At 41.9% G+C, this 15,120-nt stretch overlaps 1 protein-coding gene across 3 annotated transcripts in view; it reads left to right on the forward strand.

The window, feature by feature from the left end:
- Positions 1-15,120, forward strand: part of LOC134652057 (zinc finger homeobox protein 4) — a 140,221-nt gene that overhangs the window by 30,739 nt on the left and 94,362 nt on the right. For all 3 annotated transcript variants that reach the window (XM_063507201.1, XM_063507202.1, XM_063507203.1), the window contains exons 2-3: positions 5,264-8,039; positions 11,862-14,572. In XM_063507201.1, coding sequence (XP_063363271.1) covers positions 5,300-8,039; positions 11,862-14,572 — 5,451 coding nt within the window. In that variant the 5' untranslated portion in view covers positions 5,264-5,299. The remainder of the gene's footprint in view (positions 1-5,263; positions 8,040-11,861; positions 14,573-15,120) is intronic.

Below are 15,120 nucleotides of genomic sequence, written 5' to 3' on the forward strand. Positions count from 1 at the left end.
CCTCCACTTATTATCAATGTATTAAGTAAATCGTTCTCTGAGACTTCGCTCAGTTTTATTTCCATTAATAGCTTTTCGACATTTTCGGTCCGGCCTGACAACGTGGGCTTAATACCTTATTTATTGTAATTCCTCGCGCCGACTTAGTAGATATTGTTTAATGCGCTTTTACGATGTTTTCGTGAAGAAAGCGGCCGGGGGTAATTATTTAGCAGTGTTCTGCGGTTTCGTGGGGCGAGCGGCGGACGACTTAATGAGGGCTCGCGTAATAACCCTCGATTATTAATATGGACGTAGTCTACCGCGGCTCTCGTTACCGCGCATCTCTTTGCCCCTGCGCATGTTTGCTCTGTACTAAACATTTTGTCTCGGCTGTGAGCACACCCCAAGTATAACTTGCGCTCGAGATTCGTGACGAATATATGTCACTTAGAGCACTCTTATAATGATCCTCCTCAGACGATAACGAAGCTTTTGTGAATTACCGCTATCGACTTCTCGTCGACGCGTTGTTTCTATTGCACAATCATAACGTATATGTAACACTGCGACATGACGTCGTATGATACTCGTTAGCCCGTTTCCTAAAGGTTCGGCATGAAACATTTAATGACTATGAATGTCGCAGTTTCCAGCCTGTAAATTCTTATTGGAAAGTGATCCGTGGCTCACGAATTCCCATTTCGCCGTCTACCGGTAATGAGAATGCCGATTGACTCAGCATGTTGTTTGCTAATTTATATATACGATATATAGGTATATGTACAGCTGCAGCAATTGCACTGGCATCAGCTTCTTCTCAGTTTCACTTCCATTGACGCTTTATCAGCTTAAATTATAATTGATTGACTTTCTCCTTAAACAAATCCCGCAGATTAGCTGGTGATCATGCGGTTTTCCGCTCATTGGCTATTGACAAAATCATCCAAAGTACCATACCTGTATATGTATAATGTCGATAACATTATGGGAGCCTCATTAATGAATTGAAAAGCGCGTATCTTCATTATGACGGACTTTGTAACTATTGTAGCACTAGTCTGATGCGGGATCCACGATTGTGTGCGTGCACCGATAACTGTGTGTGTGGTGAACGACGTATACAAACACGGGAATCGCTTTTGTATTGGTGCACACAAGCATCATTATTTCCGTCGTAGTTTTCTCACGCTCACACACACATCGGCGTAAATAATTTGCACTGAAATGTAACTACGTATTATGTTTATTTGTGTGTGAGTTTATCGGATATTAGTTCTGGTGCAGGCATCGGGGTATTTATTGGTAGAAATTGACAACTCCAGTGATTGTCATAGTGGGAAACTGAGCACGTGTCCCCTCATTAAACATTGACTCCACCACCACCGGCATTTGCAAATCCGAAATTATAGTTTATTCTATTCAAGCCTTATGATTTCGCATTTGTTTCATAATTTAAAAATAATACTACGTTTCAATAGAAAATATTAGCTTTAGTAGTCAATGTATTGACAAAGAGAAGTTACACTATGAACATTTTCATATAGAAATTCCAACTAGAAACTCTTATAAGACTTGTTATCAACTAGTTTACTGCAAGTCTAGAGAAAATGACCCTTACTGCTAATAGCAAGTAGGGCGTTCACCTCAGTCTAATTACCAGCTCTTTGCATAATATCCAAGGCGTACACATTAGCACTGCAAAATGATCTACAAATTGCCATTGCTGAGACAGACTATAATAATTACATAATTATTTTGTATTCCTTTGATATTTTTTCCTATTTATGATTAGTACCTGCATAGGCATGTTTATTAAATATTTAGTTTCATGTGATGATGTTAAATTAAATCATTCAATTCCATGGGTACTACAATTTAACCTCATAATCAATAGGCATCTAACATACGATTCAAGTCAAATCAAACTTACTCGGTTAGTTAACCAAATCTAATCTTACACCAAAAACCCGAGAAAACTCCACGAAACAGATAAAATCACACAAGGAAACTCATTCACACAACTCGTAACTGTCGCCTGGGCCAATATTTGTTCAGAATATCGCCTGATATAATTTATCACGCATCAACTTAATTTCAAGGACCACACTCGATAGAGCAAACATGGATAGGTGCGGACATTTGGGGAACATACAAGATTTTTTGAAGGACATACTCATCGATTAACTACATAATTGTTTTGTTTTTTGGGTGCTAATTGCTAAGCAATAAGCAATAATTAAAACCTTTTTTTATACTTAGTTTATGTAAAATTGATTTTATTTGACATTCGTTCTGATTTATTATTCTTACCGCTCTTAGTATTAGTATCAGGGATGTTGCGAATATCCGCATCCGCATCCGCAACCGCGGAACTTCCGCATTATTTTCAACATCCGCATCCGCATCCGCATCCGCATAAAATCGATGCGGATTTAATGCGGATGCGGATGTGAAACAGTTCGGTACAGGAACGTCTTAGCATCGGCGTAAGTGCTAGACTGCTAGGTAATTTAGTCATTAGCCAAAAAACTTATTAGAAATTAGCAGTCAAGCGTGAGTGGGACTTAATGTACGGAACCCTTGGAACAAGAGTCCGACTCGCACTGGGCCGGTTTTTTTGAATAAAAATTACTAAAATGTAATATTTGACGTTTTTTATGTACCTATCTTGACATCCGCATCCGCATCCGCATCCGCGGATGTGAGCCTTTAAAAATCCGCATCCGCATCCGCGGATGTCAAAAAATCGGCATCCGCAACATCCCTGATTAGTATGACGATCATTATGAAATACCTACTATATATATTTTGTTTGACATGTATTCCGTTATTTATTTATTCTGAAATTTCTGAACATATCTTATAAATTGTTAGTGTTAATAGTTTGTATTGTTTTTTGATTATCATTGTTGACATTTTATAATTATACGTTTGCATGCTACATTATTGACGACCATAATGTAAATTCATATAGATTAGCGCAAGAATAATTTATACTGTAATTTATCATTATGAAATAAATAAACTAAACTAAACTTTGACGCTCGTAACTTGGAATTGTTTATGTTTATAAATGCAGCAATACATAGTACGAGGTTTTTCCTTTCTGGGGTAAATGACAAAAAATAAACAAAAAATAAAAAAAATCTTGTCTGATTTTAGTAAGAGTAGGGGCATTAAATTGCTCGTTGTTTATGGAGTTAGAAAAACATATTACTGATCACGACTCAAATGGCACCCTGTACAGATATGTAACTTAGCAGCATATTTCATAGTTTTTTTGTTAAATTACGTGTCACCTGCAACATAAATCTTACAATAATTATTTAATTTAAGGTTTTGAATAATAGTTCTCTTAGTTTGAATCTTGTAAGACGACAAACGAAGACAAATTAGTCTTAAGTCATATAATTTTCTGATAGGTAGCAATTTGAGTTTAAATAGGTCAAATAAAGTGACAATCTTCCGCGCTTTACTAATTCAAGTCTAGCTGACTCCTTATCAGACATATCCGGTTTAAGGAATACCCGATTTCATATTAACATTATAATAAACATATATTATAACGTTATCAGTCACATCCTGCCAGTTATTTATTCATTAGTAATACTTATGATTAGTGCATGGCGTAATCCGCGAATTAGTCAGGCCATTCGATGGAATTTGAATTACCTATATTATTCATTAATGCATGCAGATTTTCAAGGAAAACAAGTGCTTATAAGATAATAAGCCGGTTTGCTATAGGTACATATGCCTACTTATACCTATACATTTAAGCATTTTTTTCTTTTTCGTTGATTTTTACTGACGCATCCTTATACAAAAAGTAGATGTTTATTTAGATTGTTTTAAGTAATAATTACATAGGTCGTGAAATGTGATTATAAGCTGTTATAAGTACTATTTATACATCTATAGTACCTATCCACTTATTTTCTGAAATGTTAGTAGGTGTCAGTATTATAATGATGTTACCTAATACATATAATACTTCAATTCAATAGCTGCTCTCAAGCTTTAAAATAAAATTATTATTAAAACAAAATTCATTTATCAACTTGGGACGGTTTGAGTAATCAGACTGATGATTCTCTGGAATTTGAAAACATACTTTGGTAGGTAGGATCTACCATATACCTATGTATAGTGTAAAATTTATACATCTCAATTATTATTCGACTGTTTCTTGATTTCTTGATTTCTTGATATTGATTATCTCGAAGCTGTCAACTAAGTAAATACATATCATTCCAGTCCTAGTTGCTAGGGTATTTGTAGGACACATATCTCTGATAACACCCAGATAACGAAGATGAAGTGTTAATCTTGTATTTTTAACGAATTTTTACTTTATTGATCAGTCTGAGTAATCGCTAGACACGAATGATTCATCACCATAAGTTCTTATGTAGTGGTAATAAGGATTGTTATCCGGTGAACTTTCGTAAAGTGTTTATAAAAAGTATTTTCTCAGGTTCGCATGTTTGTTGGTTTGTTAATTGTAGAAGTGTCGGTATTGACAGCACTGACAGGCTGTCAGGCCGGTAAATTGATCGTAGTTGTTTGCGCAAATGTCGGTTAGATAAGCAACGATTACCATGTATTTTAATTTGGGTAAGCTTAGTACATACGAACATTCTACTATGGGAAAGTCTTATCTTTAAATAAATATTATTTTAAGCGAGTGTATTTGATCGAATACTTATAAGTTATAACTGACTGTAGCTACAATTTTACGGTTGACATAAAAAACAAATTTAGTGCGCAGTGTATCTTTGGAAACAAAAACAAGTGACATAAGCGAGCGACCCCTCCTTTTTCCGGTCGGGTCCATTCTATACAAAAATCCATTGAGCGGTCACCTTCGGCTAACTAGGTGAAACTAGCCCGTGAGAAATGTCGGACACATTCCATGTGCACTGATGTTTTAAATGGCCGATTGACTTTGACTTATTGATCGGTAACACGGTTATCAATTGAATAGAAAATTAATCAGATTTAAATTAAATACTTAGTCTGGAAAACATGCCTGCTATCTATAATAATTAATATTATTCTAGATAGTGGATACCTGCTACTACACTAGTACTAATAAATTATAGTTATAATTGTCAAAACAGATTTTTTTATTTTATTCAGTTTTGTATTGGTACCTAATGGAAATTAAATAGCCTGAAAGTCAGGCTAGTAGTTTCTTTCCAAGGCACCTCATACCTACTAGGACTCAGAGCTTATCGTCACGATTTCTTTATTAACATATTTGTGTTGCTTGTTACAGGAGAGCATGTGATGCCGGCCCTTGACGCCCGGCGCCATGCCCACGCCGCTGCAGCCCGGCGGCCCCGCTAGCGGCCCGCCTCCGGAGCGCAAGCGGCGCCGCAAGCGCGACGACCCGCAAAGTTCCGCCGCGCTAGAGCCCGACGACGACGACGACGGCGACATGAGCCCTGAGGAGGAACCGCGCAACGCGCCCGCGGCTCCGGCGGCGCCCGCGCCGGTGCCGTCATCCGCGCCCGCGCCCACCTCACCCCCCGCTGCTCCCGACGCCGTTGACCTCACCTCGCGGAGAGACTCGCCACCGCTCTCTTCCGATGTCGAGCGCTTCGACGGCAAAATCGTCTACAACCCCGATGGCTCCGCCTACATCATTGAAGATCCCGAGCTATCGGAGGGTGAAACTAGCCTATCTGACCTCCACAAAATAGAACCTGGGTGCATCGTCGACAGCCGCGACAGCAACGTCGTGGAGAGGCAGCTCGAATTCCCTCAGATAGCGAGCGCGTTTTACGTGTCGAGGAACCCATCCCTGTACGGTGCACTTTACGGCAGGCTCGCAGCGGAACGAGCCCGGGCGAGACCCGACGCGCCTGTCATGCACAGCTATCGTGTGTTCAGTTTTCGGGGTGGAAAGGACGCCCCGAGACCCCAATCCCCGTCTGTGGAGTGTCCTGTCAGCGTGCCAGTGAAACCAATCCTTATGTGTTTTATATGTAAATTGAGTTTTGGATACGCCAAATCTTTTGTAGCGCATGCCCAGTCGGACCATAGTTTATCATTACTTGACTCAGAAAGAGACGCCTTATCAAGAGAAAATGCTTCCGCCATCATTCAGTGTGTCGGAAAAGATAAAGAGTCTTTAGTCTCATTTTTAGAGCCAGTAGGCGCACCGGCGCCACCACGAGCATCGGCTTCAGGAAGCCCCGCAAATATATCAGAATTATCGAGTCCATCAATGGACAAACGACCAGAAATGGTGACACCTATTGATAGAGATAGTGACTCAATGTTACCCAACGGAACGTGTGATGAAAGGAGGCCGAGCCCACCGGCATGGAGACCGCCTCGGTCAATAGCAGAAGCTATGATTCCACAACATTCCCTGATCTCCGTTGCACACCCACATACGATAAACGCCTCAGTCCAGCCACGTGCAAGTCCAAATTCTTCTCCGCCATTCCAAGCAACACCTCCGGCATTTCTATCTGGCACGACGATAGGAGTATGTCCAGACCACCTTGGAGGACGACCGTCTGGGGCAGACTGCCCGAAATGTGAATTAATACTGAATTCTGGCAGACTGGGAGGACCCCTTGCTGGCATGCACAGTAGAAACTCCTGTAAAACACTGAAGTGCCCTAAATGCAACTGGCATTACAAATATCAAGAAACGCTTGAAATCCATATGAAGGAAAAGCACCCCGAAGCTGAAACGAGTTGTATTTATTGTATAGCCGGTCAGCCACATCCTCGGCTTGCACGAGGCGAAACATACACCTGTGGATACAAACCCTACAGATGCGAAGTGTGCAACTACTCCACGACTACGAAAGGCAATTTAAGTATACACATGCAGTCTGATAAACATTTAAATAACATGCAAGAACTACAAAATGGAGGAAATCCTGGAGAAGGCACTTTACCTCCTGCTCCTCAGCACACGCCACCAGGCCCACATAAGCCACCTCTACCGCACCATTCTCCTCTGGGTCAGAAACCAAAGCCTACATTCCGATGCGATGTTTGCAATTACGAGACAAATGTTGCCCGAAATCTCAGAATACATATGACATCTGAAAAGCATACGCATAACATGCTTGTACTACAGCAAAACGTCAAACATATGCAGACTTTGTCAGCCTTACATCACAGACAACAAAGCCAACAACAACTGGAGAGCTTGCTCCACTTCCATGGCGCTGGTGATGCCCCTCCACCAAATCCCGAGGCTGCTTTAGCTGACATGGCGTACAACCAAGCTCTGATGATCCAACTCATGACGGGTGGCCCTGGGCCTTCTCCACCTGAACTAGGTGCTCATCTAGATGTTGGCCTAAACCCTGACGCGATGGAGCCTCCACCGGAGCCAGCCGATCCTGAGCCGGAGAGAACCTTCCACTGTTGTATCTGCAACTGCTTCTCAACAGACTCTCTCGAAGCGTTAGGCCACCATCTCGCGCAGGACCGCACAAAGATCAGAGAGCAGGAGATCCTAGCACTGGTGGCCGGTCATTACGTATGCAAACTCTGCACATACAAGACAAACCTCAAAGCAAATTTCCAGCTACATTGCAAAACCGATAAGCATTTGCAGAGGTTGCAGCATGTGAATCACGTAAAAGAAGGAGGTCCGAGAAACGAATGGAAGTTGAAGTTTTGCGGTGGTGTAGGAACCGGGAGTGCTGGAGTCGGTGGTGTTCAGATTAGGTGTTGTGCGTGTGATTATTATACGAACTCTGCGCATAAGTTGCAGCTGCACGCAGCTGGGGCCCGGCACGAGGCTGCCGCGCTGTTGTTGAGACATCTTCGAGAGTGTGTGTCGCGAATTCCCCGTGAACGCCCGCGCGTGTACCGCTGCGCGCTTTGCGGTTTCGGCGCACCGCACCGTCTGCCGCTCCTGCAGCACGTGCGCTCCGTCAAGCATCTTCAGATGGAGCAAATACATCAACTGCAAAGGCGCTCTGAAGGCAAAGACCCCACGCCTGATGTCGCCGAGCTCTTCCAAGTCATCCCTCAGCCAGCGGAGCTCTCCAGCCCGTACGATCAACAAGACAATGGTAAATATAAGTACAATACCTATGTGCAATTGGAACAGTAATGTCAGACTAAGACGTATTTGGCTCCAGACAGTTCTGAACCAAAACTCCTATTTATGTCATTCTAATATTTCTAATAAGTACCTACCTGCAAAAAAACAGTTAAGTATTGATTTAGTTTTCATAATTTAGGAATTGATTAATTCGACGTCCACCTTGTTTGCCTCTACTGAAATTTAAAGTAAATAGGTAGTTAGCTAATTTAATAAAACAATACCTCTTTTTTCAAACCTTTTCATGTTCAGCGAAGTGACAAGAAGGAAGCAAGTAGTTTGTTTGATAATTATCTGGGCGTTGATAGTCTATTGTTATATTTTTGCGTTCTACTTCCTTTTAAGATATCCTGTCTTAGTCAATTTTTTTCGTTTAATAAGTTTTTGGCAAAAATTTCATTTTTGGTACAAGCTATTATCGCTGACTGTACTTTTCTTACGACAGACAACTAATACTCGTCGAGATAATTCTAAAAACCCCTAACACAATTAGGTTGCGTTAATTGTTTCATCACAGAGTTCCTATGGCCACCTCATGTCTCCATCATCAGATCAGCTCGATGGTACCATAATATTGCATTGTCACCCGACTTAATGTGTATGCAAAATTTCAGCTCAATCGGAAACCGGGAAGTGGATCAAATTTAACTTGCAAGATTCCATTACATAGTTACATACAGGTCGACCTAATAAAAGCTTGTTAAAAAATTCATAGCAATTTCTAACCTTATTCAAGCAAAATAATATGTGCAACTTAAACCAAAACAACATTATTAAAATTAAGAAAAAAACTTATATAAGTAGGAACACATAATGTAAATATATTCGATATACCTAAGTCAAACTATTTTGAGTCTTTTTGCCAGGACAGTAAGATAATAAGGACTATTTTGCCCAAAATATTTCTTGGGCAATTTTATCCTTCAAAAATATCCGCACAGCATCTGTTACACTTCATAATCCAACAGGTTAACGGTGATGATAGTAAACTGATTACATGCGGCCGCGCGTGCGCCCCTAATTTTTTCCAAGTTGTTTTTCCACATTACGCCAGATGTCGCCACTTGCAACAAACTTCTTTCAAAACAACTATGGCAAAATAAATTCATGATTATTTATTACTTTGCCTAAGCATATTTCAAAACATTTTATTCTATAAAGCGTAAAAATCCCATTAAAATTAATTCAACCAGAACCATTACCGGCGTTCGTATCGATAAAGTAATACTGAATCGACTTATGAATGTGATTTCGAAACGTCACTATCGCCTTCCAATTTAAACCGATTCGTTCCTTAATCAATTTTGTTTTGCGTTTTTACTTGTGCTTCGGTGGATCTTTAACAGACATCATGTGTTTTGTGTTTTGGTAAATAGTCAACAAGTTAACATTACACATTAGGCAATGTTTGCCTCGCCGCGTGACCGTCACTTAGGCAGGCAATCTCCATTCCGAGCAGCATTTAGCGGAGAATTCGTAATCACAATAATGAGATAATTACACACGGACTAAATTTAATTTAAAGCGCGCAACATTAGAACAGGTTTCTTTAATAACGTACGCCTTACACGGTGTCGCCACCAGGCGGAGGCTGTCATTGGCCGGAGGCGGCTCCGCCCCGCGCGCGAGGGAGACGGAAAGAAGATTTGAATTGAGAACGCGAATTTTCCATAAGTACCACACGCGGGACAATGACTCGCATTACGTATGTGGCCATCGCGCATTAAGGATGATTGCCCCTTGTGATGAGGAGCTACATCATCGTACAATGTCGCCGGCCGCATCTCCCATCGCATGTTTATGGCCGCGGTGAAATACGATAAACTTCGAGACTTCGAGAGAAACGTGGAGGCGAAAGAAATCCGGCTTACACCATTGTGTCTCATGTTTATGCTTATTACTTATTTTCACCTTATAGAGGACGGTTTTAAACGATCGCTTGTAAGAAAATTTCATGTGCGCAATGGAATGCTGTTAATTTTAAACCTAATTGCTGTATAAAGTAACTCTAAGAACTTGTACGAGTATCATAATATTACTCATATAGGTACATTTATCATAATTGGATATGACGCGTTTTTTGTCCCTTGGTTTCTTTATTCATTAATGTTTCTCATCATCAATTACAATTAAAACCAGATTATAACCGGTCTGAAATTACCCCTTCGTATTGAGTCAAAGAACCAGTTGGATCTCTGTGTAATAACTTTTTTGCTAAGCAAACTTGTATATATAAGGATTTTTTGTTATTCTTGGAATTCTCATAAAATGATCCCTAAATAAATTTTAAGAGATTTAGCCAGATTTTGTCTTTCAAATCTTGTGCATGTGTGCAATCAATTACCTAAAAGCGGAACACAGAACGCAACACCTCCGTCTCGGCAGCAAAAAATCGTTCAGGCTCCATTGTGTTACTGACGCCACATTGTAAAAATCCTGACCTAAATCTTGCAAAACAAAACTTACATCGCACTGCACAATACCTACTTTACGACGCTATAACGATGTGGTGTTTCCTTAGAAAAGACCCTTTGTCCATTGACAAAAAGCGTTGGAGATGGCATTTATGCAGACAAGGTCCCTTTACCTGAGCATTGTTCTTTGCTCCCGCCAGACGGTGGGTCGGCGATTCTCCATCATAAATAATTACATTCACTGGTCACTTCGCTCTGGATTTAGGGTCAGTTGCGCTATTATTACTCGGATTTACTTACTTATCCCTCTCCCCTTCATTAGATGTAACGGTTTTAACTGATTAAAACTATGGAACGGGTTCCGAACAGGGGACATGACTGGTTTCGGATTTGCTCGACTGTGAGATATTTTTCGAGTTTTAATTAAGGGAAATATTTGCCCCTTACAACTTTATTTTTGCACTGGCTGTAACTTTGATCAATCCAAAAAAAGGCAGCAAATTGTTACCAAAAATGTACCTACATATAAAATTTTGACAAATAAAATTTCATGACCCATTTTTCAAATGCACGTTGAATTCTTTTGTTTGACGGTTATCCTCGGATTTATTTGTGTCATTTTTTTCTGTATCTTAAATGAGTACAATAGCCGGGCAGGCTGTCAGTTGCTCATCTAATAAAGCGTGATTGTAACGTTACTTAACGAATCTGCGCCCCTGCCGGCCGTTTCTTTCACCTTCCTTATTTGAGCGTAAACAATGCGGCCAGCTTCTTTCACACGCCGCGGACTTATCCCTGGTCAAATAATAATTGCACTCTCACATATCTCCACACTACCTGTCCCCCTCGCACCCACCGTCATATCCGTCAATGCATTTGATCCAATGCGAAACGAAATATTCGAAACCTTTTGTAATAATGAACAATGATTGTTTGCCCGTCCTGTATCTTCTTTGTGTGCGAAATTACAATATACTTGTTACCTTAGCATTAATGCATCTGTGCGTGTGTGCGTACGGGATGGATAGAGCGATACCTTTGTCTTGCCGGGACATCGCAAACAAAACGAACCTACTAATAATATAAAGGAGGAGATTCTTATTTTTAACTTCGATTCAGAAAAGTAACAAACGTTCACGCCGAACAATAGTGAGCTTCATTTATAGAAATAATCTTTTTTGTAGATAAATCTCGTGTATAGGTAGACATTGTGGACGTGCGGCTTACAGATCTGTATCCATTCGCAGTACGGATTCCGTAGCGGGAGGTTCGATGATCTATTTTTAACTTTTACTGATCTTGTAACCTACTTACTTAGTGTTTATTTTTAGAACATACAAGTAGACCATAACTCACATATTTTATTTTGTTCACAGATAACAAAGAACCGGTCGATCAGAAGCCTGAATTGACGCAAGAACAGAAAATGATGCGATTTTTGGAGCAACATCAACAGCAAGCGCAGCAACAGCTGCAACAGCAAATGCAACAGCAACACCAACAACCGTCACAACCAGGGTCCGGCGAAAGGGACGAAGAACGTGAAACTCCAGGCCCACACGCTTGTCCTTACTGCAATTTTAGTTGTGGAAGCGAGAGCCGATTACACGCTCATGTGACCGCATCGCACGGAGACAACGTCAGACACTTCATTTGCCCGCTTTGCCAAGACGCATTTAAGGAAAGGCCAGCTCTTGAACGACACGTGATGCAAATCCATTCCGTCAACTCTGAGGGTCTGCAGAGATTACTACTACTTGTCGATCAAAGCCATTGGCTAAACGGAGGTGCCCAAGCGCAAGGAGATGGACGCCAGGGCGATGAGGAGCGGGAGATCTCATCACCCCGCTCGGAGGGAAGTGCGGACGGAGAAACAGAACGGTGCTCAACTTGCAATCGCACTTTTCGTAATGTGGACGAATTATGTCAACATCAAAACGAATCTGGTCATTTCGAACTGAAACAAACACCTCAAGGCCCAGGTTACGTTTGTTGGAAGAAGGGCTGTAATCGATATTTCGACACCGCTCATGCGCTACAAAATCATTTCAGAGAAGCCCATGCCCGCAACTCCATCGCTAACATGTCTGTATCTGAAAAACATGTATACAAATACCGCTGCAACCAATGTAGCTTGGCTTTCAAGACTGTCGAAAAACTTCAACTTCACTCACAATACCACGTTATTCGTGATGCTACTAAATGCGTACTCTGTGGACGAAGCTTTAGATCCGTTCTTGCTCTACAAAAACACGTAGAAACTTCACACCCAGAACTATCTGAAGAAGAGCTCGCAGCTTTCAAACGTAGTCTGGCCTCCAACCCTTTGCTACAGGCGAGCCAAGGTACAGCTTTAGATGCTGCTACAGCAGAGCTATTACGCAAAGAAGCACTAAGAACGCCTGAAGATGAGATGGCTGAACTGGAAGACAGAGATTCAAGCGCAACTGTAGCAGATGAATCGGGCCACAACGACGCCGAAAACTCAGATGATTCCATCATTTACAAAGACCAACAGTTCCTAGAAGACTACCTAAATTCACAAGCTATGGCAGAAGATTCTTATAACGATCCAAATAGAAAATACAAATGCCACAGATGCAAAGTTGCTTTCACTCGTCAGTCTTATTTGACAGCACATAATAAAACACTCCTACATCGAAAGGGTGAGAAACTCACATATCCAATGGAGAAATATCTTGACCCTAATAGACCATTCAAATGTGATGTATGCAAAGAGTCGTTCACACAAAAGAACATTTTACTTGTTCATTACAACAGCGTGAGTCATTTGCACAAATTGAAACGAGCCATGCAAGAACAACAAAATAACAACAACCCTCCCGTTTCACCGGGAGCTGGCTCAGCGCCTTCCAATTTAACTCTAACACCTAAAAGCACATCAAGTGAGGAAGATGAACGCAAGCGCTACAAATGTAACATTTGCAAAGTAGCCTATACTCAAGGCAGCACTCTCGACATTCATATGAGATCCGTGCTACATCAAACGCGAGCTGGCAAGTTGCAAGAACTCGCGGCCGCCGGACACGTGGACTTATCGCGCCCTTTGGTAGAGCAGCCGGACAGAAACGACCCCGCTAAAATTTTACAAGACGTGTTGTCGCCGAAAAATACATCCCCTTCGTCAACGAGCAGTGGGGGCCCGCGCTCATCGCCCCCCGCGCGGCCAGGTAGCCCGCGCTCCCCTCGCGCAGGTAGCGCCGCGTGCGATCGCTGCCACGCGTCATTTCCTACCGGGGAGTTACTCGACGCACATCGCGCAACTTCATGCCCGTTTGGCGATGCGCGGGCACATTCGCCGCTAGCTGACGCAGACGCAGCTGCTCTAGACGAGATGGTCGCCAAGGGCAACCCGCCCAAAAGAAACTCGCAAATGTACAAACAACTACTTGAGACATTTGGCTTTGACCTCGTCATGCAATACAATGAAAACCAGCGGCGAAAAATGCAAGAAGAACGTGAGATGGCGCGTGCGCCGAGTCCGCCACCGCCGCCGCCCGAGGAGAAGCCTCCGGATGGTGAAACCAAATCGACGTGTCAACATTGTAACAAGGAGTTCTCTAGTGTGTTCGTGTTAAAAACTCATTGTGAAGAAGTGCATAAAGATAAAGTTCCTCTTGAATTCCTGGAACAGTTCGCTGAACATTTCAAGTCGGAGTATGAGAGGAAATCTGGTGCGCCTAACTCGCCGCGTGCTGCCTCGCCTGCGCCTCAAGAGGAGAGGTCGCCCTCGCCCCGCGGCGAGAGTGCCGGCAACTTCACTAATGAGAACGGAAACGGTAATGGCGAGGCTCAGGCCGGAGCCTTGCTGGCGGCTCAAGTGCAGGAGATGCAAGCTGCGCTGAACATGCTGCAGCTGCAGCAACAGCTCGGTCAGCTGCACCCGATGGTGGCTCAGATGATATCGCTGGGCCTGCCGCTGGGACTGAACGTGGGCGCCCTGGCTGCCATGAACCTGCAGCCGCCGCTGGTGCCGCTGATGCTGCCCCCGCCGCCCTTCGACTCGATGCCTTTCGCTCACGACGCTCAGATGAAACAACAACAAATGTTGCAGCAACAACAACAGGTCAGTTGTAATAAATTATAAGTAATAAATAATAACTAAATGCCTCACGTCAACTTACTACTCAGTATGAAAGTTAATTACTAGTTTATTACATACGTGCACAATCAATTATGTAGGTACTTAAGTATGTTTAATTAAGGAATAATTGTACAAATGTAAAATCATATCAATTCAATTAATTCTAATAAATCAACAATCACGTAATAAATAATCGATTTAATTAATTACGCAAAGTAAAAAATACTTTTGTTTACTTAAAGGTATTAAATTACGTACGTACGTATAACAAGAAACAACAATAATACTAGTTAACAAGATATTAAATATGACGTCTAGGAGTAATAGGTACTTAAGTAAACGCTCTACAGTTCGTTTTTTAGGGTTCCGTAGCCAAATGGCAAAAAACGGCACCCTTATAGATTCGTCATGTCTGTCTGTCTGTCTGTCTGTCCGTCTGTCCGTCTGTCCGTCTGTCTGTCCGTCCGTATGTCACAGCCACTTTTCTCCGAAACTATAAGAACTATACTGTTGAAACTTGGTAAGTAGAT

This window comes from Cydia amplana, chromosome 11 (assembly GCF_948474715.1).
Source record: "Cydia amplana chromosome 11, ilCydAmpl1.1, whole genome shotgun sequence".
Lineage (NCBI taxonomy): Eukaryota > Metazoa > Arthropoda > Insecta > Lepidoptera > Tortricidae > Cydia > Cydia amplana.